General features: G+C 39.4%; 1 protein-coding gene across 1 annotated transcript in view; it reads left to right on the top strand.

The window, feature by feature from the left end:
- The first annotated feature begins 3,304 nt into the window (after positions 1-3,304).
- The window catches only part of DENND3 (DENN domain containing 3), a 38,123-nt gene continuing 14,594 nt past the window's right edge, over positions 3,305-26,833 (top strand). The window contains exons 1-10 of the mRNA XM_074145225.1: positions 3,305-3,472; positions 8,466-8,739; positions 9,455-9,570; positions 10,072-10,211; positions 15,510-15,621; positions 17,961-18,080; positions 19,178-19,396; positions 20,815-20,936; positions 21,405-21,560; positions 24,114-24,210. Coding sequence (XP_074001326.1) covers positions 3,389-3,472; positions 8,466-8,739; positions 9,455-9,570; positions 10,072-10,211; positions 15,510-15,621; positions 17,961-18,080; positions 19,178-19,396; positions 20,815-20,936; positions 21,405-21,560; positions 24,114-24,210 — 1,440 coding nt within the window. The 5' untranslated portion in view covers positions 3,305-3,388. The remainder of the gene's footprint in view (positions 3,473-8,465; positions 8,740-9,454; positions 9,571-10,071; positions 10,212-15,509; positions 15,622-17,960; positions 18,081-19,177; positions 19,397-20,814; positions 20,937-21,404; positions 21,561-24,113; positions 24,211-26,833) is intronic.

Genomic DNA, 26,833 nt, shown 5'->3' on the forward strand with positions numbered 1-26,833 from the left:
TATTATTAAAGAGATGCATGCTAAATGACAGTTAATGTTGCAGAAAATTTGTATTCTGTTATACCATAAATGGTGGCAGCACAAACCAGACAAGATAAGTAAAAAAGAAAGAGGATGCATATGGAACTGTTAATAGACATTGAGATCCCTGCACTGTCCTCCTTCCCCTCTGATACATTTACGCTGAACCTTGTCACCTTTTACAAAACAATATTGGGGTCAAAGTCATTGCACTCAGTTGGGTGATGCCTGGGACAATAAAGAATTCTCGTAGTTTTTGTAGCATTATTAAGAATGGGAATAAATGTCTGAGACACTGAGAGAGGAATTTTAAGACTGTGCAGGGCTCTAGTTTTAAAATAATGATTCAATTTGCATAGTCAGTGGTTGCTTGGTTGCTAATATCAGTGTAAATTTAGAAAGTGTATTGTCTTGCAGTGGAAGAAATGTATATAAAGATCTTTCTCTGCAGATTCATGGAATTCTCCTGCTTCATTATTCTGGAAGAAGGAATATAAAATGAGAAATGCTGAAGTTGAAGAGAATACGTCAAGCTGACCTCCCCGAGTTTTATTCAAAACAAATCCTTCCTCCCATGAATGATCTTGTTAATAAGAACTGATTTTAGAGACAAAGGGTTTAAAATCCTGAGATGCAATGTTTTTTCCATGGACTTCTAGACTGCAAAGAGTTGTCTAATTGCTTGGAGATGATTTTGGAAGGTATTTCAAATGTAAGGCTGAACACGGTATATTACCCATGAGTACAGGATTTTGAGGGTGGCCTTGTTAAAGCCAGAGCCAGCTCAAGGCTTCTTATCTGATTGGGTAGGCTGTATTTCATAAGGAAGATCACATCAAAGAAACACAGGACTTGTAAAATTATTTTCTCCTCTTAACAGAGGCAGTCTATCTAAAACATAAACACTCTATCTGGAAGCTGAATTAGATTTCTATGTCAAGGGAATCTTTAATTATTCAGACACGGCCCTCAGGTCTGATAAAGCCTTACTCATATTGAGGATATATCAAGATCAGCAGTTTTTTCTGCATATATCTCTAAGCAGCCGAGAACCGCATTAGATAGTTAACAAACAAACAAACATACATTTACTATATTTGTGGTATTACAAAAAGAAAACACATAATAAAAGCTGGCATTTCTTCCTCAGCTGACAATTTTTTCTTAGGAAATGAATGATTTAACTACTACTTGTTGTAGCACAGAGGCATTCTTCTCTATGCTAATTATTTTGTCTCTTACCAGTGACCCCATATAGCAGGTTTTCTACTTCCAGAGTTCTTGAGATTTTATCAGATTCATGTTAGTACCTTTCATCTTGTGGTTCTGTTTTGATAATAACTTCACCGTATCCTTGCTTTGAGGGCTACATTAATTATGAACAAGAATCATCCAGTATTTATTATTGCAGATAGCAGAGAAATCAGAAACTAATCATGATACAGATTAATTAACTACAGGGTGACCTGGATTGTTTAATAGCCTCGGTTCATTTGTAATTTTCTTTTAATATGGTCAAATGCTAGGTCATAGTCATAGGTCAATGAATGTAAGATGTAGGACTGTCATGTTGGAAGTAATAACCCTAAGAAAACCATACATGGTTACAGTGGATAACCAATTAAACATTACACCCTTTTTGAATGATTCATATATCAATCTTCCTCTGTTTTAATTAGGTGGGGATATCAGTTAGAAATTGCAGTGTGACTTACCACTGTACATTCAGCAATAGTAAAGCTTATTTTTGGTGTTCACAATTGAACATTCGAAAAATTTGAAAAGGTTGAAAAAAGATGCATACGAGTGATTAGGAAAGGAATTTAAAAAGCATGAGCTGTATAATCTCTTAAAAGTAAATCAAGATTAATAATCTTGAACTCTGAAAGGAGAAATCTTTTTGTAGTAAAGAATCTGTTCAAACAGCAGGGAAACTGTAACATCATGATCTCACAGCAAAAGGCTAAGCTAAACAGTGAAACTAAAAATGAGATGCCTAACTTTTAACAGTGATTGTTAGTAATCCCGATTGCAGGAACTCATGGTGTCAGCCAGAAGTTACAAATTCAGTATCACTCCAATTCTGTGGCCTGGGCTACATGAGCTAAACAAGATGATTTTAACAATCTCTTATGACCTAAAGTTCATTAATATCTATTTTTGAACCTATGGTCTTCTTCTATGGCTTTGAAGAAGTGATCCCTGAGCTTCCAGGTTTTCAAGAATTTCCTTCTTTTAGTCAGTGCTATATAAACATAGTTTCCTATATTCCGCATTTGTGACTTCCTCTAAGTTATTTGAGAACACTGGAAGCCGTATAATCCTGAGCTTTACCACCACAAAAACTCAGATAATAAGATCCCCATGAAGACCACACCTCATGTTTCTGACATTCTTTGTACTTTTTGAAGGAGTCTCTTCTGAACCCTGGACTTTTGACAAACTCTTGATAGCCTGGAGACACTTATATTGGGGTTTTTTTTGCATTTAAATTACGTGAACACTTGCCCACAAAAAACATTTGTGGCTGTGATGAAACTGCATCTCACACCTTCAGTTTCTGAGAAACTGCTCTCTAGTTTCGAGAGCTTTATGCAGCAGTCCCAGAGGAAACACGTCTCTCAGTGAAGGTCTACACCGAGCCAATACATACAGAATGACTCACTGTCTGTAGATTAAACGTTTGAAAAGAAATCCCGGAGTCCTCTAGGTTGTTTCTCTACTGCACAAGCAGCTCCACTGCCCTCTGAGAGCAAAAACACCACGCAGTCTGCAATCAGCTCTGTGCTTACATTTCACTGAAACTATGACCCATGATAAATATAAGACTGTTATTTAGTGGCAGTCACATACCCCTGCTGAGTCACCTGGAGCAAACAGCAGGGAATGGCACACCAGGCCGTGACTTCACCCACCTCTCTGAAGCGCGGGCCATGGGCAGCCCTGAGGTACCTCAGCCCCTCTGAGCCAACGGCCCCACCGGGAATCCGGCCCGCGGCTGTCTGGGCGAAAAACGAGCTCTCCTTTGGGTCGGGAAACGTCTTCCCGGGGGATTTTCCCGGCGGGACAGGGAGATGAGAAGAGGAAACTGAAACTAACGGCGACTGACGCCTCCGTAAAACGGCGGAGTAGCCGGTACCTCAGCCTTCAGCTCTCGGGCTCCGCCCCCCCGCCTCGCCAGGCCGTTCTGATTTGCCGCAGCACCTCAGAGCGACGGGAGAGACAGCCAATGAGAGCGTGCGTTACCTTGAGGGCGGGAGCGGGGGTGCGGCCCGCCGGGAAGGGCCGAGCGGGCCTGAGGGAAGCAGGCGCCGCCGCCGCCAGCCACCGTCACCCGCCGTCCCGGCTGCCCCGGCCCCGCTGTGCTATGGAGGACGTGCTGCCCCCAGGCCTGCTGGAAATTTGCCTGCTGGTCGGCGTGCCCCAGGAGCGGGTGAGAGCGCTCCTCCAGGTGAGAAGGGCTGAGGTGAGGTGAGGGAGAGCGGTGCCCGCCGGCCCGGTGCCCCGGCTGGTCTGTGGGGCAGCTTCTGTCAGTGGCCCCGGCCGGGCCTCTCTCCCCGACACGGGCTGGAGTGAAACTCAGGGGTTGCCTTGTTGCTGTTATCAGCGGGTAGAGCCGACATACTTAAGAGAAAACTTGTTTTGACAGGAGGTCATCAACCAAGCAGGGATAATTTGGTAGCAGCTTTAAGTAATTACATTTTTTCAAAGGTGTGAGCTTAGGTGAAGACTGCAGTGTAGCTGTATATAAGCAGGAATAGCAAAATGGTTGAACAATGCATATCCTTTACTTAGTGGTATCCCATTTCCCCTCTTCTGTTGGAGAGAAAAGCGAAAGGTACGGGAATAAAACTTGTTAACTTGTATCCTTGGGTCGAAATCCCTGTATTGAGATTAAGTTTAGTGCCCTGAATTTGGCACAGCCTGAGTGATTCAGATGCGGCAGAAGTTGGTGGGTTGGTTTCGGCTTTGAATATGTGGTTTATAATTTGTTTATGACTGCAGCCACTTCACACGTGAGTTAACAATTAAAATCCTCTTCCCGATTTCGCTTCGTTAAAACGTGCTTTTGTTAAAGATATCTGTGTGGGAGCAGCTGCGGTGCCAGCACGTGCCGAAAAGCCAAACTGCTCCCAGGGATCTCCGTTTTCTTGCTTGAACTTGAATTTGATTGCGCGCTCTAATAACATTAGATAAAGAAGTCTTTGTTAAACTTGTTGCTGCTCACTCGCTCAGGAGACAGCTTTTGCTGATGTCAGCTTCTTTAAGTGAGACTGGCTAAGCAGAGGTTCAAATTCCAGGATCTCGTTTGTGTATACATTCAAACTAAGGAAATAATAAATGTCACCACCGGACTTTTGAAATCGGTGTGTATGTGTTGTTTCGGCATCTGTGTGAGAAGTAAACCCCAAAGATGGGGAATTTCTTTTTCATTTTGGTCCACTCAGTTTGATCTCATTGCTTCCAAAAGACCTGTAGAACAGCAAATAGGAAATTGGCTACAAAAGGTAGAAACCATTTCAATATGTCATTCGCGCTACAGGTTTTGAATTGTTTCTTTGCTTAGGGTATAAAATGGAGTATTGGAAAGTAGTTTCTATGCTTGTCAATCTTAATGATAGTAATGTCCCTGCAAGCTGTTACATCACAGGGGTTTCAGTCAGTGTCATAGAGCAAGCTTATAGATTTACTCCATTTCCTTTTCCTCCTGCAGCACTATCTACATTAGGAAATGGTGGAATATGTTTTGTGTCTAATTTCAGGGAATGTAGAAAGAAGAGTCCTTATTGACAGAAAATAAAAACACTTAAATGGAAAGTAGTGGACCTCTGATGATATTTACAGATGAAACAACAGGGTAAAAAATCTTCACAGCACATCAAGTGTTGGTCTTGCAAGTGTGTTTGTGCATTCTTAACTTTATTGCAATACAGAGTAATAAAGTCAATGAAGTCAGAAGAAATATGATATAACCCACTGCCAAAGTAATAAAAGTTTTACGTGACTGACCTGCTGTCGATGTGGGTTCTAGGAAAAAAGATAGTTTTGCACTGAAGCTTATGAAACTCAAGTTTCTGGGCTGTCATCCATCAATTGTCCTTATTGCCTTTTGGCAATTATCTTTGTCACTCTTAAAATTTCAATTTGAAGAGATCAAAGGCCACTGTTTTCAGCTAGAGATTACTTTTTTTAGTGTTGGGAGTATGCATTTTGTAAGAATGAGGTGTACAATAGTGAAGATCCTACAACCATCTTTGATGAGACTTCTTTCCCCGAAGTTATCTTCAGCTCTAAAGCTGGGGTTTGATATGGCAAGTGTGGTCTGTGAGATGTCTCACATCTTCCTGTTGGGTTTTGTGTCTACTTATCACCATCAGTGGTACGGATCTTATCTCTTACAGTGTCTACATCATCCTTTCTGGCCTTGCTAATGCAGACATAACCACCAAACCAATTTTCTCCTCCTTCTGTAACGCACCCCTGGGCGTCAAGTTTTGTGAAAGAAATGGGGTGTGATCAAGTCAGCAGGGTGTGCTTGTGGCAGTGAAGAGTAACTGTGTCATGGCCTGCATCATCAGGACTGTAGCTCACAGGCGAAACCAAGGGATTATTACTATTACTGTTACAATTTAACACTCTTGGGGTCACATCTGGAATACTGTCCCCCATTTGGGTACCAGAGAACTGCTGACAAACAGGAGCGAGACCAGAAGAAGCCAAGCTTTACGAGGGCTGGATCACAAGGGGGGAAGAATCCCTTTCCCAAGTGATTTCTGAACCTTGACTGGATGAAACTCAGAGCAAACTGATCTAACTTCAAAGTTATCATTGCTTTGAGCAAAGGGTTGCACTAGAACCTCCAGAAGTCCCTTCCAACGTAGTTTTTCTAAGGGTTCATACTTTTCCCTGCCCAATCATTCCTTGAAGAAGCCACTTCTTTCATGACGTTCAAAATGAAATTAACTTCTTCAGTGATGGGAAGAGGAGAATGAGATCAAGGAAACACCAAATAGCTGAGATCACACTCCAGTCTGTGGTTTCAACACACTACTTCTTGTTTGTGTCTAAAACAGTGCGGTCATTGTAAAAAGTCTCTCTTACCGGTGTCCTGTACAGCACCGTAGTTACAGGAACGTAATCAGTAAATGGGGATGGAATAAAATCCCTGATTTCTGGTATCTTGCAGAATTACAGGAAAGAAAAAGGCATTAATGTTTCTAAGAAGCTACGTATGATGCAAGGACACTTGATAGTAAAAAGCGACAAAAGAGAAGCATTTCAAAATGAAGAAGTAACAGTAGAAGCAGAGAATAGAAAATGTTCAAAGAACAGTAGAAACAAGTGAATTTTGTTCTGTGGCTGCCTATTCACTATCCCTGAACTGAAAGGGTAAGAAAATATGACTTTGGCCGTAGACATTAATATGAGCTGACTTGAATGCTGACAACTGAGTCACCGGGTCAGCGACGGTGCTGACAGTGCTGTTCAGTGGAGGGAAAAATAAAAAAAAAAAAAAAAAAAAAAAGGTGTTTGATGCCTGTGTTGTAGTTCAAGACATTGAGGACCTGCCATTTTAGAGGCTGTTACGCTGTGAGGCTATTAAATCCCTGGCTGTCATCCAGCACTTTGTAGCACGAAGATGCCTTCAACGTTAAGTCAGGGATTGCCCTGTCAAAGCAACTTTGTACAAAGACCTCTGCAGGGCAAATCTGCCAAGTTAAGATTGCTACTGTTTTGAGTAGCTCTGTGTTTTTCTTGCATGACAGCCTCAGGGCTGAGCCTTAATTCTTGATTTCCTTCTGAAATGTTTAGCTGCATGTTATATTGAGAGTGATCATGTTGGATTTATCTGCATTTCCAGTTTCTTCACTTGAAATGGGTGTCAGCTGCCAGCTAAAGAAAATGACACCTGAAGTTTTTAGCGTGGCAGGATATGGCACTCAGTACCCTAATTTGAAACGTGCTTTTTAAAGTCATTGCTATCTTTTGAGTATCCCAGTGGATACTTATCTGAACTTCTATCTTTTCCACTCTGATTTCTTTCTAGTTCAGACTCTGTGTGTTCATTAAAAGAATGTTTTTCTACTTATTTTTATTGAAGTACTTTCTTTCAAGTATCCTATTATAGAATACGGTGGAGCTTAAGATACAGTAACTAATACATCATGAAGGTAAATATTCCTTCTCATTTTTTCCTGTGATGCTCAAATGTGAAGAAAACTACTGGTGGACTCACCTACTAGGAAAAATTAGCTGAGACTTTCTCTTCCAAAACATGGACAGTGGAAAATTGGCTTCTGTGAAGCAATGGAGCTTTTTATGTTGTGGGGAAATGATGAGAGAGACCATCATTGGTTCTCAAGGAATATCTTAAAGACGAATAATTCCAATGCATCATGTCTGGAAGTAAAAGCAGAATGTGTGCTTTATCTGTCTTTGAATCAGTTAGCAAAAAGTTGAAAATGAAAACCGCTTTTTAGCCAAAATGAGCCTCGCCTTTCCTGCTTCCAAATATCCTTTGACTAAACAAAGCTTTTACTTGCTCGTTTGACCTTGCAGGAAGAAATTAAAACTGCAGTGAAGTAACTGAAAACACAGCTGCTTGTCTCTCCTTTATGGTCAAGAATATGAAAAGTGCTCCCAAGTACAAGGAAATCTCCTCTTCTTATCACTTCCTCCACAGGTTTTTCATAACAAGGCAGCAAGGGCTTTCAGCGCAGTGGTACTTCACAAAGCTGCCTTCTAGAAAATGTTGTAATTTTATACACACTCTTGGGATGCCTGTTCCACTTAGTCATCAGTATAGGGAGAAATTTTCATGGCTTCATGTTGTACGGTATCTTAAAATTGTGTTTATTGTAACAGTGTCGGTTTTAATTGTACTTTCTTAAGTGCCTTATAAAGTTAAAAGTTGTGTGAAAGCTTGTGTGGTTTTTTTTTTGTTTCTTTCTTTGTTTTTGTTTTTTTCCCTGTAGAGATTATTCTGAGCTAAAATGTAGCTTTTCCTAAAGCTGAACAAAGACCTATCTAGGGAGCTCAGCTGTTTTTGTTTTCATTTATTTGTTGCCTGGTTTCTCTTACTACCGGTGTTTATTTATGTAAAGCTTAAGTATATCCTAACACTTCAAAGGAGGAAATGTTGTATTTGATATTTGTTAGTTTTCTTATGCCAAAGGCGTGATATCGCTGTGATGCATTTTGAATGATGAAAAATGATTCTTTGCCTTCTGAAAATGCCCAGAGTATTCCCCTTGCACTCACACATGTAAAGCAAGAAATTAGAAGGAAAAAATTAGTTCTTTAGAAAGAAGGAAAAGTGTATTCTAAACCCACAGTTTTAGGGGTACATTAAAAAACAGGGGTAAAAATGGTTTCAAAAAGCGATCAGGATGAGTGTCAACTGAATGGTTGGTTGTATTTTTTGTTTTATTTTCTTTTTGTAGGGTACTCAAAGAAAACCCCAAAGTCTTCCTCCCCTTGATCCAGAAGTTCTTTCTGTATTTGTGCCTCCATTTATCAGCAGAGATGATACTCAGGTGATTAATGCTGGTAATAACTTGAATAAAAGTAAACGCCGATCTTTCCGAAAGAAAAAAGAGAGACCAAAGATTGAAAATGTCAAGAGTCTCAATGGGGAGCAGAAAGCACCGGACACTGAAGATATTACAGTTCCAAAGGACATTGACCTTATCGGTTTGCCACAGCTGTGCTTCCCAGGTACGGTAGGGTTCACGCTTCTTAATGAGAATTGTTTTAAAATGTATTTGTTGGCCCATGGTGCAGCCAATTTTTTTTATTATTATCATCTTCTCTATCTGTTGGTATTTCACAATACAAAAAAAAAATGTGTCTGGTTGTGAGCAGGTCAGTGATGAAAGCACCTGAATGGGGTGCTCTGTTCTTCTGTGTTGTGTGAAACAGATCTATTAGCCTCAGTCGCTGCAACACATGCAAGAGAGGGAAGCCGAAAGTCACTTTAGCTCTTATTGGTAAATCTTGGTTTGAGTAAAGCGCACACATGCGCGTAGTTTTAAAATTACTTTAAAATGACTGAGTACTCTTTCACACTTCATTTGGTATTAAGATATATCTGAAGTAGTCACTGTTTCCTCCAGGTTTAATTGCAGTAATTTTAATATGCATGTCACTGTTGCAGGCCTTATAAATATCTTGAAGGAAAAAAAAAATGAACAAAACCCATCTATTGTATTTTGCCACTTAAAATGCAGAATAATTATATAATATTTTTTCTTCAGTAATGTGCAGCTTACAGCCTTTATAATAATCCTTATATCAAATGGACTATGTATGTGCATTTTAATCCCTTAAAATGAGACATTTGTCTTGAAATTAAGTGGAAATGTGCAGTAGTTGTCATTAATTTATTTTCAAGCAGCTGTAGTTAAAAAAATGGTTTCTGTCTTCATTTCAGGAGGACTTTATTTAACCTCTGAATCAAAAGACGACCACATTCATTTCCTGGTCTTCACAGATGTCTGTGGTAACAGAACGTACGGGGTTGTTGCACAATACTACCAGCCTATGCAAGTATGTTATTTAATTCATGATAATGTTAAAACATATCAAAAGATATAAAATAAACCAAAACACTTTGAGAATAATGTCAGGTTTAATTTATAAAATTACTTAACGGATATGTTTTAATGTTAGTAGGAATCCAGAACAAATCATACTTCATATTGCCATTGTAAATTGGGTACATTGGAACAGCATTGCATTAGGATAAACTGTTATGGATTTCAATTAGGAGTCTCAAATATTTGGGAGCAGACTTTGTCCCTTGGACATTTTTTTGGTGAAGATTGTATCCTGTGTTCTTTCTAAATATCTTTTGTGCTGAAATTCTTTTTAATACGTATGTCTGCGTCTTGTTGGCTGACATTTTTCTGAAGAGCTTAAGGGAGATCGATATCCAAATCCCATTGAAATTTAGAGGGAATTGGGTATCGTATCTCTAGGGTTCTCAAGAAAATATCAGCCATAAATTCATGATTAACATAAACACATTAATCTATAGTTTTCTTGCAGGATGGCTGTATTTCCTCGAATGGGCAGGCTCATTGGGAATCTGCGCAGAGTGGAAAGATGCCTGTGTGTTTTGTACCATTAGCTATTTGTGTTATATCCAGATACCCATATTTTAATGCCCTCAAGGATTGTCTCTCTTGGTAAGACTTGCTATTCTCTTTGTTTCTTCTGGAAATAACTGTGCAGGTTTTAATACATGAATTTGCATGACGTGATCAGGGCAGCTGCATAATGCTAAAACAGGTGTTAGTTTTAAGCTGTTGTAGTGTGAGATGTGTGGGAGAGGAGAAAAAGAAATGTAATGTGAGCGTTACCCCAACAGTAAGCAAGTTCTAAATATCAGGGAAATTAGTTACGATGTTGTCTTCATTTTCTTTGAGGTGTTTGGTAAGTCTGGAAAATACTAATTTGCAGGGAACAGATTTCTCAAAGATCTGGGTTTTTTTTGGAAGAGGGTTAACTAGAGTTTTGCTATGCTGGCGAAAGTCATTTTGAAAGCACAAAAACCTCTTTATAATGCACCAAATAAATGTCATAAGAACATGAATATATGTATTAGTAAGTAGTTAATGACACTTTATTATTTAACTAAATAATCTAAGTTGAGGGAGTACAGTAGTTATTTGGCTGTCGTAGAACTAGGAGATAATATTTTAGGATACAGAGTACTTCCCTGGTTAGAAACACTCAAATACTCCGCAGTGTAGATGAGTTAAAAGATAAGTGCACATGGGCTATTCCACTTATTTTGAGGTTGCGTGTTGCTTTACTGTTAAATTGTTAAAATCTGTGTGCTTCTATTCTGACGTGGATTAAAAACTCCTTGCATCAGGGAGCCTGCCTCTGTACATTGGACGTTGCTGACTAATCTTCACTTGCAGACCTCTAGTCCAAAGGTAGAAGAGGGTTTTTTTTCCCCCCAAATTCCAGTCAATTTCTAGAGTCAAATTTGCAGTCAGTTGTTTTCCTGTTGCAGGTATTTGCTTCTTATACACAAGTTGAAAGATGTTAGGGTTTTAGGTTGGAGCTTCCAGTTTGTTCTGCTGGTGATCAGTAAGCTGAGCAGATGAACAAACAAGCAAGGGTGAGCTTCCTGGCTACTAGCCGGGGTGTGTCACTAGCCCCTAACTTAACTCCATACCAGGGTGAGACCTGAGCACTCATTTCCCCACCCCGTGCACCTCTTCTTCCCAGTGCTGTGGGCTTGGATCTGGTTGGAGCACTGACTGGTTTCCCTGGTTTAGATGAAGAGAGCCCTGGAGGGACAAGGCAGTGCTTTCCTCCTGGGCAGTTCAGATGTTGCCTCCGAAAAAAGCTGTGATACCAGAAATGAGTCACTCTGGGAGCCCTTAAGTATGAGCGAAGACTCTCTCTGTCATTTTCAAAACATTTATCAAGGGGTTTAATGTGGACAAGGGACTTCAACATGATGGAAACTAAGTATTCACAGGTTAGTGGGAAATGGAGACGATCAGTAAAATAAAAAGGAAATGTTTGTTTCCCTCTCTCCTTCCCTGCCCAGATCACTTTTTCCATTCCTTATGTTTAAGTCAATTACATCAGCCGTTGGTATTGCAGGAGCTGATTCATTGCTGCCTTTTTATAGTCTCAAATCTCAATTAAGCACTAATCTGTATATGTAACTCTTCCAGCTCTCTACCTGAGCTGTGGTGCTCTACTATTTATATCCAGTCTTTATAATAGGGTTCATGATACTTTTATACACACTAGCTTTCCACTAGGTAGGAAATTGTATAGATTCAGCTTTTCATTTATAGGGTTCATCAGTGGCTTATATAGTATATTCATAAATGAGTAATTTCTTCTCTAAGTGAGACATCTCTGAGCTGGGAGAAGCAGTCAAATTGTGAACGGATTTTTAAACAGCCCCCTAAGGGAGAAGTGGGAAAATGCTCAGGAAAACCATGGAAAAATCCAGAGTTCAGTAGGACAACAGCCTTCCATGCTGATACTGTGTGTTGTCCTGGTCATTTAACAGGGGAATTTGTCATCCAGTTGCACAGCTTTTCTCTCTCCATTTTGCTTCTGCATCTGGAAGTAAGATGCAAGTGTGTGCAACTGGCAGGAGAGGGGGAATGCAGGTGACAAAGCTGCATTTGGTGCTGGCATTTCCCACTGTAATGGACACTCAACTGATTGTTTCCATTATATTTTCTTCTGGATTTTTTTTCTTTAGATATCTAATAATCACCACATATTTTCCTTGATGCTATTTGATTAAATAATTTCAGAATGTCTGCCCTTCCATTTTCGGTTTTGTTTTTTTTGTAGGAAAGGCATTTTACTGTGCCAGAGTATACCTGAGTGGGAGGAAAGGAAGGGGTGGAGCGGTAGTTTTTCCTTATTTTGGTTGTGTTACTGAACTTTTTCCGTACGGCATGATACAGCTGCTGGGGTGTGCGGCTGTTCAGAATGGACTATAAGCAATTACAGTGAAGACCTCAATGATATATTTTGAGCGTATTGTCCTGTACAGCTGGGGATGTTTCAGCTCTTTGTAACCTTACAAAACATTGACATTGTTTTCCTGTAAACCAGAAAGGGAGTTACTGTCATTTTGGATGCCTTACCTGTAATCAGGTGGCAATGGGTTAAAAATCTAATTAAATGTTTTCGTTGACTGAGTCTACTCGAGTAGTAGTGCCTCTTATACTTAACAAATAAAAACACGTTCAACAGCACACTTGTATCCTTGGTATGCTTCAGTGGTGTTTTGTAGGATGCTTCAGCTGATTAATCATTCTGCGAGTCTGGGGATTTGAAAACACTTGCTGGTGGACCTCAAACCACCTATTTCTAGTGTGTATCCCTTTCCTCGTGAGAACCAGTGGAAAAATGCTATTTGTAATTGCTAATAAAGGTCGGATGTTGAAGTAGCATCTAAAGGGGTTCTGCTTCCATTCAGGACTTTCTTGCAGCAGCAGATTTCAATTTCCTCCAGAATTCTGCTGTGCGTAGCTTATTTTCTCCAGGATGTGCAGTGCACAGGATTGCTTATAGGTGGGATGGTACTTGTTTTCATTCAGAACACTCCTCAAAGGTATTTCATTGTCATAAACATTCCCAGATAAACCCCGTGTTCCTAAGCTTTTTCAAGTGGCAGGGTATAGTAAAAATCACAACTGAAAACTGAGACCAAACTGAGATACAAAGGTAACGTCGAACTATAAATCCATGTAGGTGCTTTGAACTGCAAGGGGAACTTGCAAACTTTCATCATAGTAACGAAGGTCTTCATTTTAATTGATTTTATGACTAATTCACATATTGCTAGGAAACAATGCTTCCGAATCCGGAACAATTTGAATGGAGTGTGTCTGCCTCTCCCCAGAGCAAGCAGATGTGCATCTAGACCTTTCCACAACACTGCGGCTCTTGGATTATTCTACATCGTTATTTGTAAAGGTTCAGTTTTAAATTGAGAGGTTTTGGCACTTCGCACAGGTAGTTTTACCTCAATCTGTTACACTACATGAAAAGTGAAATATTCCTGGCAGTAATCTCCTTCTGGATGAACTCCCGTGTTGGATGGATGAATGGGTTCCTTTCAAACCGTAAATCTTCCAACCTGTGCATTAGTCCTTTCAGCTGCTTTGAGAAAAGATAGAAGTGTGCAAATAGCTCCCAGCACCGAGGCAGTACAAAGGACCTATTCTTAGATATTCTTGCTTTCTGAAACATGTCTGTGGACAGTTAATAGAGGTAATGGAAGGTTCATAAACTCCTTAGCTCTCTGCTTTAATGTTTCAGAGATTACTTCATTTATTTCAGCAGACGTTTGGAGTGCCGAGCTGTCAGCTGCTATTACATTGCATTAATGGGCACAGTCTACTGATTAGGGAGCTCTTACCATCCTTTCTGTACATCTGCTGCTTTTTCAGCATCAGGCTCTGGTTGTTTCTCTTGTAACATTTACTGGATGTGTTGATATGTGCTTTTTGTCTCAAAAAAGAAAAAAAAAAAATTAAATAGCAGGTCTACCTATGCTGTTAGGCCACATCTAAGGTGTTACTAAGTGTGAACAGCATATTTATTTAAAATGATGACTGTACTGTCTGGTTTTCTTTGATAATTCTTAAATTCCCTTCCCCCTGCCTCCTCTGTACCCCTGAATGGCTGATGGGCTTTTTGGGGATACGTGTAACCACATAGTACTCAATCCAGAACAGTTTCCAACTGGGAATTTAGTGAACTTAAATGTCTCATTAATGCAAATGAAGCTCAGTAATATATGACAGAATATTTTTTCTGGAATCCAAATGCTATACACAAATATGATGTCCCGGGCTCTAATGTATCTCTTGAACTACTTGGTCCTTTCCAGACCACTTCCTGAAGAGTGAGTATTCTTCTGCAGGAAACCAGTAAAACTGCAGACTGAAATAAAACCTCAAAGGAAAATAGAACCATATAAAGTTCCTAGTTTCTGTATATACAGATTTGCAGGCTTAAATTCTGATTTTGTAAAGGTTTGGGCTTGGTTGGGTTTTTTTGTTTTTTTTTGTTTTTTTTTCTATAAACATGCACATGAATCTTGTATTGAACAAAATACCCTTTTAGCTAGAAATACCTAACTTCTTAATTGTTCAGCTTCAGAAATGCTGTTGGATTTAACGGTTTGCAGTCTTAATAGCATGTATTTTTAAATGTTCATTAATTGATCTGGCATATTATATAAACTGCACGGCCTTTTTGGCTTTGACACAGCTAAGGGGATACAGTTCTAAAATAGAAACAATTGATAGGTTTGCACAACTGTATTTGTTCTTTGTATGGGTAGAAACAATAGCAAAGAGCAGTGTTCATGTGGGCCTGGGCCTTACCCCAGATATGGCTCTTGCTTCACATTCCTCTGCAGTTAATCCCATGTCTACCACCTCTCTTTTCCTCTGATTTCCAGCCCAGGGCTGATGTCTGATGCTTGGGGTGGGCGAAACACCATGGCACTATATTGCAGCTGTGTGTGTTTCATTCCTCAAGCAATCTCTATAAGACACTTCCATTAGCTGCGTCTCACCTAAAGGTTTTCTTTGCTCTTGTGACACCCGGTGTGCCATCTGCATCCTCTGATGTATACGATGCAGTAGTATGTTATGCCTGCAAGTGAAAAAACCTGCTTCTGACACTGAATTTCACTGAATTTTTCACTGAATTTTTTTAGAGTTGGAAGGGACCGTATAGATCATCTAGTCCAACTCTCCTGCTGAAGCAGGATTGCTTAGAGAATGCTACTCAGGACTGCAGCAGCAGAATAGCTAAAGTATCTCATAAATTAGAAATTAATTATCTGGAATAATATCTTCATTGCTCTTAATATTTTCTTTTATTTTTTTTTCGTTCTAAGTTATCAGCAAAAAGGCTTTTTTTTCTGTTTGCATGTTACTATTTATAAGTAATTTTCTGTAATTTAATTTCAGCTTACTAGTGCAACTGCGACCTTTCAAGGATTTAGATGTTGAGGAGCACATAAAAGAATTTGCAGCAAAATTATTTTTAATACCCAGCCCGCCACCAGGACCACTCCACTTGGTAATTACTGATGCTGAATTTCATAATTACTTTAACATTATGTCTTATAAAGCACTAAGACGTTGTTTTCTATAAATTGGGGGAAATTCTTTACTGACACGTCAGAGATTTTACTTGCTGATATAAAACCGATGTCAACACCTGTGCTTTGAAAATGAGGTTATGTGTTACTAGGACATGAAATAATGGTGTGACCAGGGTGCAGGCTTGAGCACTGGCATACCCATTTTTAATACTCTTCCAGGAACTACTTAGCTCATGCCAGCTATTTACAGTCCGAGATGATGCCTGGGTAGGTCTGGGGACAGCATGATGTAGGTTTTCGTTTCTCAGGGGGCAGCCCACATAATCTCTACTAGAAGCGGCTGGAAGCTCCAGTCTGTAACTGCTCTATAAGAATGGAAGCTTCACTTTCAGCTGAACAGTATGCCATTGCCATCTCCTTGAATATACTTTATAAACTCCAGGAAATCACATTAACTATCTCTCAGCCAAAGTGTGGGAGTTCCCTGTCTTGTGTCTGATACAGAGACCTACTGCCTGATGTGGGTACTCATGGCTATCATCTTGGTTGAGCGATGGAGCAGGTCCAGAGGAGGCCACGAAGACGATCAGAGTGGTGGAGCACCTCTGCTATGAAGACAGGCTGAGAGAGTTGGGGTTGTTCAGCCTGGAGAAGAGAAGGCTCTGGGGAGACCTTATATCCCCTTCCAGTATCTGAAGGGGGCCTACAGGAAAGCTGGAGAGGGACACTTTATCAGGGAGTATAGAGATAGGACGAGGGGTAATGGTTTTAAACTGAAAGAGGGGAGATTTAGATTAGATATCGGGAAGAAATTTTTCACTCTGAGGGTGGTGAGACACTGAAACAAGTTGCCCAGAGAAGCTGTGGCTGCCCCATCCCTGGAGGTGTTCAAGGCCAGGCTGGACGGGGCTTTGAGCAACCTGGTCTGGTGGGAGGTGTCCCTGCCCAGGGTAGGGGGCTTGGAACTGGATGATCTTTAAGGTCTCTTCCAACCCAATCCATTCTATGATTTTATGATTTTTCATTATTTGATTCTACTCAAAGTTAAGGAAAACAAACTTCCAAGTTCTTTGTAAATAAAGAGCGTGGAAACAAAGAAATAGCCAGCTCTGCTACAGGTTTCACAGGGAAGAAAACCTGATATTTAAGTTAATATATGTTCCTGACAACCATTATGTTTTATGGCATGATGAAATTGCTTGGACTAAGTCCATGAGCAGGTGCACAGCCCAACTTTGTAGTGCGACTGTCAGCTTATTCCCATTTCCTTATAATCCTCTATAGTTTCAGAAAGCCCCAGCAACACAAACCCCCCCAACCTTTAAAGTATCTGTCATGTGATTTACACTCGTGTGATTCTCTGGGTGGACACGCAGTGGTGTGACTGAGAAGTAGTGCACTCCCTGTGAGAGAAAAGTGGCCAAAGAAATCAGTTGCTGGAACAACACTTAGAGCTCTGGACTTGTTTTTTCATTTGTGTCTGAATGACTCTGGAGAAGCAGAACAGTGTGTAGCGGATCAAATGTTCTGGATTGGCTGCTGCCTGGATAAGACCTAGCTGAGAGGAGAAACTCACATAAACATTTGTACTCGGTGTAGAAGCTGAGATGTGTGGGTTGTGTTTTCTTCTTTATAACCCATCCCCAAGTCAAGCTAGATGTCATCTGGGTCAGTGATTTCAGCACACACTCTTTTCTCTACTGAAATGGCTTCTAGGGAAGCAGTGCTTCAGCTGTGGGCTTCTCCTTAGCTGCTTTCCTTGACCCTGGGATGAGGGGTTAGGAGAAGAAGCAAAAATAGCATCGCTGGGAAATTGGCTGAATGGTTGGCTGAACCAGCTGCAAAGTGCTGAAATATGGAGCACGTGCAGGATCTGGCCCCCGGAGTATTTGAACTGGAGTATTTGAAACACTGAAAGAGCTCATTCATTTCGGCTTGTTCTGTCTTCTTAACATGAGCACCTATGCTCAGTTATTTTGTCCATATTTCTTCTATTTCCTGTATTAATTTTATTGAGACTTTGGATTTCCCAGTAGTACAAATATACAATATAAATTCAATTATTTTAGTACGCTTATAACAAAGCAAATTTAATTCTGTTAAAAGAATATATATATAATTTTTAAAGTTTTATTGTCTAAACAACCTATGAGAATGAAAGGAGACAAAGTCCATGTTAATTTTTCAAACTGGTTATTATGTCTTTTACTCTCAATTAATGTTAATATTTTACAGTTGGAACTACAATCCTGAATTAAATGTGTTGTGGAAACATTTTCATTAGGAAGTAAATGGAAAACATCTGTTATTACAGGTATTTAATATGAAACCACTTCAAATAATAATTCCTTCACGAGAGGATCCGGACAGTCCAATTATTGACTTGGATCTTCATCTTCCATTGTTGTGTTTTAAGCCGGAGCGGGTGCTGCAGGTAAAACTAATTGATGCTTTAAAAATATATTAGAGATTGGCAGTACTGGTAATTTGTGGTTTAGAAAAATCAAGATGTTTAGTCACCCCAAAACCATTATAAACCCAGGAATTCAGAATAGTATTAGTTTGCATATTAGAGATATGACACAATAAAAGACACTTTATAGTAAGGTGTTCTGTTGTTTGTAGATCAGATTAGATTAAGGCATATTGGATTTATTTCACCTGTGATTTAGCAATATGTGCTAAATTTCTTAAGCATATCATTTAAAATATAAATGCCCAAGCTGATTGACAGATTGACAGTAGACAATACTGGCTTATATTTTTTTTGGATGTACCCGTTCTTCCACCTGTGCGGGCTTCTGCTCACGTGTGCATGTTATGAATAAAACTGTCTCAAATCCTAAATGGTCCTCTGCAACTGGGGCATCTGGAGAATGGAGCTTTATGTGCTAGCACATCTGCGAGATGTCCCACTTATGGTGTCAGTCTTCTTGGCTTGAATTCATCCCACCTAACTTGTGGCATCTGAGGTTGGTGCTTACATGCTATTGGGTCCCTCTCTGCCATCAGTGGAAAAGGGTGGACGTCTCCAGTTAGCTTCCTGAATTGCTCTGGGAAATCACTGCTCTCCAGTGGCGGTATGAGGAATGTGACTAGCTAGAGTCTAGAAGTTCAGCTGAGATGTCTAAAACCTAGATGGTCTTTGTGTTCATCATCAAAGACAGTTTTGCTTATATTCTTTATCTGGGTATTTTTTACAGGCATTTTGCAGTCTAATACCTTGAAAGAAAGGTGACGGGTCTCAGTAACTCAGCTAAATCCTAGCCTCGTTGACACTGGTGGCAAAACTCTCATTGATTTCTGCTGTCATTTGAATTGTCTCTGCTTCTCCGTTTTCTTCTCTTCTTAGTTTTGCAAGAATCCTTAAGTGGACATTTATCTCAGTTTGTAAATATGTAAAGTAGCTATAGAAAACAGAACTTGTGTGGCTGAGTTTCGCAAGCAGATGAAATATTTGTGCATATCTAGTATGTTCTGGATATAACTCTTCATCAACATTCAACACTTTGGGTTTTTTTTTTTTTCCAGATTATGACCTGTATTTTGACTGAGCAGAGAATAGTTTTCTTCTCTTCTGATTGGGCTCTGCTGACGCTCGTTGCTGAATGCTTTATGTTGTACCTTCATCCTCTTCAGTGGCAACACACTTTTGTGCCCATTCTCTCTCGGCATATGCTGGATTTTGTCATGGCCCCGACATCTTTTCTTATGGGATGTCACGTTGATCATTTTGAAGAAGTTAGCACGGTATGTTTTAGACTATTATAACTCTTTCTGTTCACTTGCAGTGCGCTTGTCCCCTTAATTCTTTCAGATGCATCTAGAAAGTTGCTTTTGTTATTTAGGTGTGTGAGAAGTGAAGAAATGAAAAGCGATGGAACCATACCAATGTGACCACTGGCTTATTGGAAAAATCTTGTTGTATCCCTTACCTTTCTCTTCTTTGCAGGATAATACTATGATTTTTGTGAGTTCACGTTTCATTTGGGGAAAAACTTTACTTACATGTCATTTGTATAGTACAAATAGTTTCCCTTCAGATTGGTGAGATTCTGTTTTGCTTAGAGTTTTGTGACATGAATTAGGTGCCTTTTCCAGGCAGCTAGGTTAAGATTGAGCATGCACTTGAAGAAAACCCTCTAATGATGCTGCTGTTCCCCATGGTGGGGTTAGATATTTAATAAAATAAGAAAGAAAAAACAATGTAAAGAACATAATCTCACAATTTTGCTAAGATTTTTTTGGTCCTTTTTCAGTATCTTACTTAGCTAAGCCTCTTTCAAGGGGTAACATTAATCTTGGTTACCCAAAAAGATTCAAGAAAAACTCAGTTTATAGGGCAGGGCTAATGTGAATATACTTTTTTGAGGGTGTCGCATAGTTTTTCTGTGAGTGTTTGAAACCAAACACAGAGAAATTGTGTAAATTTATATTAGATTAATCCATCTCATTATAAGACAAAGTGAAACAGGTCCATCTAGCCAAGTCCAAAATGAGCAAAGAATTAAGATGAAATAGATAATTTTAAAATTTTTTTTGTTAGCAGTAAGATGATGTCACTATCAGAAATAAGTACAGATTAGAAAACACACTGATATAATTTGAAAGATTTTGTGTTTGTTTACATGTACTGTGTTACAGTCTGATCTTAAAGGTTATTAAAATTGCAAACTCGGAGATCAGCATGGGCTTTACCTCCGGGTGATTTTTTTTGTCCGTTAGCATGTGTTTGAGACTCTTAATATATAAACACTCCCTCTCCCAGTCACCCCACAGGGTAAGTACAGGAGTAGATGCTATAAATGAGCTTTTAGGGAGCTTCTTCACATACATATATATGGTTTTGTACGTATCTTCGTGTGTATACCTTTTCGAGGATAAGCTTAGAGATCCAGTATTAATTTAATACTGTATGAAGAGCATATTAGGCTACTGAATGTTTGTGTACAGAGGTGAATATCTATTAATTTAATGACATGTATTTTTCTTGAAATTAATTGTTTAGTTATCTGTATGGTCTTCTAGTTGGGAGGGAAAAAAGTCAATAATTTTCTGTTTTATCTTCTTTTTGAAATAATTAATAACCTGAGAACTATATAAAGAAGTCGTACATGTTTTTACAATAGAAGTATATTTACAGTCACTCTATTTTCTTTTGTTAAAAGGAAACAGAGGACTTAATTCTAATTAATATTGATAATGGAGATATTACACATTCAAAAATGACTGAAGAGGAAACTGAAATTCCAGATGTTCCAGCACATGCAGCAGAAACTTTCATAAAAAGGTGAAAAGATGTTGAAGTTGTATTTATCATAGCACATAAATTGTGCTTGACCCTCTTTCCAAGCTTTTCATTTTGTATTATGTATTATATTATTTCACTCATATAAAACCCACTGTACTTGGTAAGGGCAAATTGAAAATGTCAATTAATTAATATACAGGTAACTTTAAGCAGTCAAATGCGTAACCATATTTTTTTTGCAACTCCTAGAATGCTTGTTTCTTTTTTATTACTGATACTGGTTATTCTCTGAACTTGACGGTTCTTTACACAGAAGACTGAGTGCGCTGTGATTTATATGCACTAGAGGTATTCCCAGGAATCTTGTTAGCTTGTCAACACTTGCAAATCAATCTTGCACTTTCTCGAGCTGGAAGATGTGTGAGGCCTAAATGACTTTTTCTTTAAAAGGTATGAAAAAACTCGTTGTTGGTAGGATGTAACTTGATCATTTTCTTCTCCGCGTAGGGTGGAGAGTCTTCAGCTGCATTATGATCTAGAGCTCTGCCATCTCCGGGCCAGCACGGATCTTGGTGAACTCCAAATGCGCAGAAGGGCTTGGCAACAGAAACTGAATACAGAAATTCAGCAAACAACTTTGCAGTTAATTGTTAATATCTTTAGGTGAGTGGATATAGTGGTTTTTATTAGAAGAGCATATGGTACTGGTGAAGACACTTCCACTGTCACTGAAAATACTCTTATTTTGTCTTACTTAAGAGATTTACAAAATATCTGTATAAGTTTTGTGAGGGAACAGACACAATCATGGTCACTCTTGTTAGAGGAGAATGAATTCAAGCTGGGACAGGGTAGAAGAGCTGAGAATGGGACTGGGAGTTCAGAACACCTGGGTGTGTTTTGGCTGACGGAACAAATGCTGAGAATGGGTGAGAGATACCTGGAGATTGCAACCACGTGAGAATGAAGGAGGGAGAGGAATTGTTTGAGTTCAAGGATGGAGTGTCAGTACAGGAAATGCTAGGTGTTGAGTGTGTTTGGCACCGACATTTTAATAATGAAGTAAGTTTGTGGGTTTTTTTCTCTAGAAAAACACCTAGCTATGCTAATTTTCCTTGGTCTTAATCTAACGTAATGTGTTGAAACCTGCAGTTGCTTTATCTTACTGGTCTGGATAATGGTTGTAAATCCTGCTATTACTTGCTTGTATTTGGGGAGGGAATGGAAGTGTGGTAGGTGATTTGCACAAAAAAGTGCAACAAATGGATGGCTGGTTTGCATATGCTTGATTTCTTTTTACATAGATACTAATGTATTTGACCGTGAAAGTGAAACTGCCTGCCTGGTATTTCTAGAGAATCTAATTATATTTTATTTCTAAAGGATTTGATTATATGGTCGGAGGTCTGCAAATAGCTGTGCAGATAACCATCCCCAGCTATTCCTTCCTGCCTCTTGCTGGAGATGGTGCTCACTTTGCACCAGCTACCAGATTGCTTACATAAATGTTCCCTAACACTTTCAGTCCGAAGGTGCTGATTTAATTTCTCTAGGTTAATTTCTGTAGTCCAAATACCAGGTCTCTGTTAACCTGCTCACTTGTGTTGGATCAGGTTAGGGAGTCTTCGTACAAGTGGCTGGGCCCTCCAGGGGGAAAACAGCTGCTGGGTATGGAGGATAGAACAGACTTTACAGCTGGATATGGAAAATGAAATGTATTTCCAACCTGATGTGCTACCGCTGTGGGATTTGGTGGATTTCAGTGTTTGGCAACAATATGTTCCTGATAAAGATGAGGAGAAATGCATTTTGCTGCTGACAGCTTGAACTCTTTAACGCACTAAATGCTTGGCTACAAAAAACGAGCAGATGCTTTGCTCTCGAAGGGATAATATGTTTTTCAAAGGGGTTGATTCTTCTCTTACTTTCTTTCTCCTTTCCTTCAAACTTTCTTTCTTTGTTCTCTTTTTCAGCCTTGTTTCTTCTGTCTTCTAATGCTGTATCTACCAGCGTCCAGGAGTGAAGGAAAGTAAAATCTCTGATGCAATTTTGCTGCCAGTTGCTACTGTCTTCAGTGAAACACTGTAGTATTTTTGTGTGTGTGTAGGTTTCGTGTTTAAAGAAAACTATGCTAAATTATATAGAACTATATGCTTTCACTAGCCGTCTTTTTTTCTGGACTGTTAATGGGCTTTCATCACTGATCTATGAAAGACAAACGATCTGTAGACTTGTCAGATCTCTGCATGGGTACCAGATTCCCCTTTTATACTTAACATTCAAATTTTAGCATACAAACTTACTTTCTTCATTCATGTGTTTTCATGGGAATTTCTTATTCCTCGATACCCAGCATGAGCAGATGAATTAGGATGTAATAATAAAAGGAGCCCTGACTTTAGCCACTTGCACATATCTAGCTTAAATAACTTATCATTTCTTCCTCCCGGACTTCAGTTCAGAGAACAGCTTTTTTCTGAAAAAGTCCCACTTTCTGCTTCTGAAACAACTTTTTCTGGCTCTCCTTCAGGGTACAGAAGTTAACTATTGATGTCTGCTTTTCCAGGGATAGTGTAGGGCCTCTGCTGCCTGCTCTGACCATGCATATACTGAAATATGCATCAATTCCCTATCTGGCTTTCTGTTTTATTTCAGTAGTTCTGTCTCTTTAGTTTAACACAATTTCCAGTTATTGCTGGCTTTATGAGCAGAGTTTGAGAATGCAGAAAAATTATGTAATCTGTAATATTTCATGTGCAGTGTGAGATCAGATCACATCTCTCAAATTGCCAATGTGGATAGACACACTCGTCTTTTTAGCGCTCCAGATGGGTTGCGTGTGATTCAGGAACTGTGTGTGTAAATATAATTCCAGGATTGTAGCCTAAGTCATGACTTAAATATATAGAAACTCCTTTGTGGGTTACTAAAATTGATCCCACAGCCTCTAAGTGAATTTGCTGATTTGAAATGACAGTGGCAGCAGGCAGCCTGTCTTGCTTCTAAAAAGAGTTTCCATTCTTTTTCTGTGATTCAGTAACTCAGACTTGTTAATTAAAACTAAGTTTCCCTTCTGATACTGCGGCATATTTCTGTTTTGCCTTCTGATGCCGCAGCGAATTTCTGGTAGTACCAGTGAGCTGCTGCTATGGCAAAAGTGCAGCTTGCTTACAAATCTCCAAGCATATTTATCTATTTATTTATTTTTGCCTCCAGGGAGGTGAAAGACCATCTAAATTACGAACACAGAGTGTTTAACAGTGAAGAATTTCTGAAAACAAGGGCAATCGGCGACCAGCCATTTTACAAAAAGGTAAATTCAGTGTTAAATATGCTGTGATTCGCTGTTATTAATCTGTATTTTAGGATTAATGCCAAAAATTCATAGTCACAGTTCGGTCTTCGTGGTGCTGTTTAACCACCAACTTTCACAGAATGCTTTACCAAGTATCTTTTATTTACTATACAGGGATAAAATTGTAGACAGCGTTTTGGAGAGCAAGGTACTATGTAATTCCAGAGCAAATTAAATGTAATTCCTTGGGGGTGAGATTAACCTACGACAGATGGTCAGTAAAGCTACATCTAAACTGTATTTTAAGCGCAGGCTCCTGTCCAAACTGTCTGGACCGAAGCCCATCCGTAGACATGAGTTTTCAGTGAGCCTGTGAGTGCAGCAGAATGGAGCTGAAATGACACAAATCAAAGAACCTGCTTTTTCTGCAGCCTGAGCAATGGGGCATGGAGCTGAGGATGCCTTGCTTGGCTCTGGGCCACGTGCCTGTTTGCCACCATGTGTCACAGCAAACACTGCTGACTCTGAGTGGCACTGGTGTCCCTAGGGCCTGCAGTGTGACAGGGCATGTGCGATGTAGGTAAGCGATTTTTAGCTTACATGAGCTTTACCTTACTTTTGTGTGCTGGTGAAGCCCATGAAGTACTATTCAAATAGTGCATAGCCTCGGGCCAGACTCAATAGTGCTGGAGCCTAAAGGACAACCTGAAATCCTCACTTAGTTTTTCTTAGCCCTTCTGTCAACTCAGCTTATTAGGTACGGAGTTAGAAACACTGTAGGGGTGTGGAATTTTTCCATACAAGCCCTGAATCCCTTTTGCACCTGCCCTGATCAGGTTGATCACAGAATTACAGCATAATATGGGGTTGGAAGGGACCTCTGGAGATCATCTAGTCCAACCCCCTGCCAAAGCAGGTCCACCCAGAGCAGGTTGCACAGGAACGTGTCCAGGCGGGTTTTGAATGTCTCCAGAGACAGGAAAGAAGTTCCTGTCATAAGAACATAAGAAGTTCCACCTAAACCTGAGGAGGAACTTCTTCACTTTGAGGGTGGCAGAGCCCTGGAACAGGCTGCCCAGAGAGGTGGTGGAGTCTCCTTCTCTGGAGACATTCAAACCCCAAAATTTTGTTGTCAAAATTTTGTTGTCAAAATTTTGTTGTCAAAATTTTGTTGTCAAAATTTAAAATTCATTTAAAATTCAGATGTGCAGATTTGAGCAGTTGACTCGCTTAAATACCAAGTAATCACTGAAATACCAGGTTTGCTTTCAAGTCTATCTTAGAAGATAACACAGTACAGAGTAGTTACTGGTGGTATCTAGAATTATGTTAAGAAAACTCCAAAAACCATTAGAAAGGACCCTTTCAGTTCCTGCAGCTGGTCATTTCCCGTACACACAATTGTCAGTAAAATGTGCCATCTACTGGAGAAATACTTAAAAGCAGAAATGTTAGTGCTTTTGTAGATGCCATTTTACAGGATACTTTGCAAATGGATTGATAAGAGGCATCTTGAGTAAGAACGATCTATTTCTTGGTGAAATGTTTCCATTAATTTCAGAGTACCTGCATTACTTATGCCTCTTCCTCATTTGCTTTTTAAAAACATCATAGAAATACACTGATATCTGATCAGAGGGGTTTTGGGGTTGGTTTGCTTTTGGTTTTTTTTTTGTTGTCCTGTGATAAAGTCCAGGAATAACAAGGGTACTTTAGGGAAGCCTATGGGGTATTTCATTAATCAAAGTAATTTTTCATAGTTACATTTAAAGATACAACTGTCTTTCTGTTAATAAGTTTGTAAAGGCTGGAGGTTGTATAAACATAAAGACACAATTCCTGGTTATAAAAATATTGTCTCCTGATGAAGTTCGCATTTGATTTTCTGAATGGACTATTTTTCTGAGAGATCTGTGCTAGGACTAACATTTATAAAATATACATACGGTGTTGCCTTAAACCCTGGCTTTTTTCTTGTTTAAATTTGAAATGGTGGGAAATGGTAGCTTTCCACTTTTCTTTAATTCACCGTTGGCATTTCTTATGGTGTCCTCTCTCCTAAAACTAGCAATCTGACCTTTTGGATATTATTTCTGGATGACGCCATGATAATTGCCTTAATAGGGAACAATTTTGGGGGTTACCAGGAGAAAAGCTGACTATTGCAAACCATAGACAATATTAGCATCACTTAGTTATAGGCAGAAAATACACTGTTAAACTTCAGTAGCTAAAACTGTCTGTTTTGCTCAGTATTTCTCATTTTTATTTGAAAATACAGTCAGAGATTACTGTTTGCAACTAAGTTTATATGAAAGTACAGAAAATGAATGGCAACTTGAGTTAGTTCTTCTGTTGTTGAAGCTTTCAAATAAGCTGGTGAAGGGTCTAGAGCACAGATCTATGAGAAGCCGCTGGAAAAATTTCTTCACTGAAAGGGTTGTCAAGTACTGGAACAGGCTGCCCAGGAAGTACCACCGTCCCTGGAGGTACTTAAAAGATGGGTAGACGTGGTGCTGAGAGACAAGGGTTAGTGGTGGTTTTGTCAGTGCTAGGTTTATGGTTGGACTCAATGATTTTGAAGGTCTTTTCCAACCTAAATGTTTCTACGATTCTATGATTTTTGGTTTTGTGATCGCTA

Source organism: Numenius arquata, chromosome 3 (assembly GCF_964106895.1).
Source record: "Numenius arquata chromosome 3, bNumArq3.hap1.1, whole genome shotgun sequence".
Lineage (NCBI taxonomy): Eukaryota > Metazoa > Chordata > Aves > Charadriiformes > Scolopacidae > Numenius > Numenius arquata.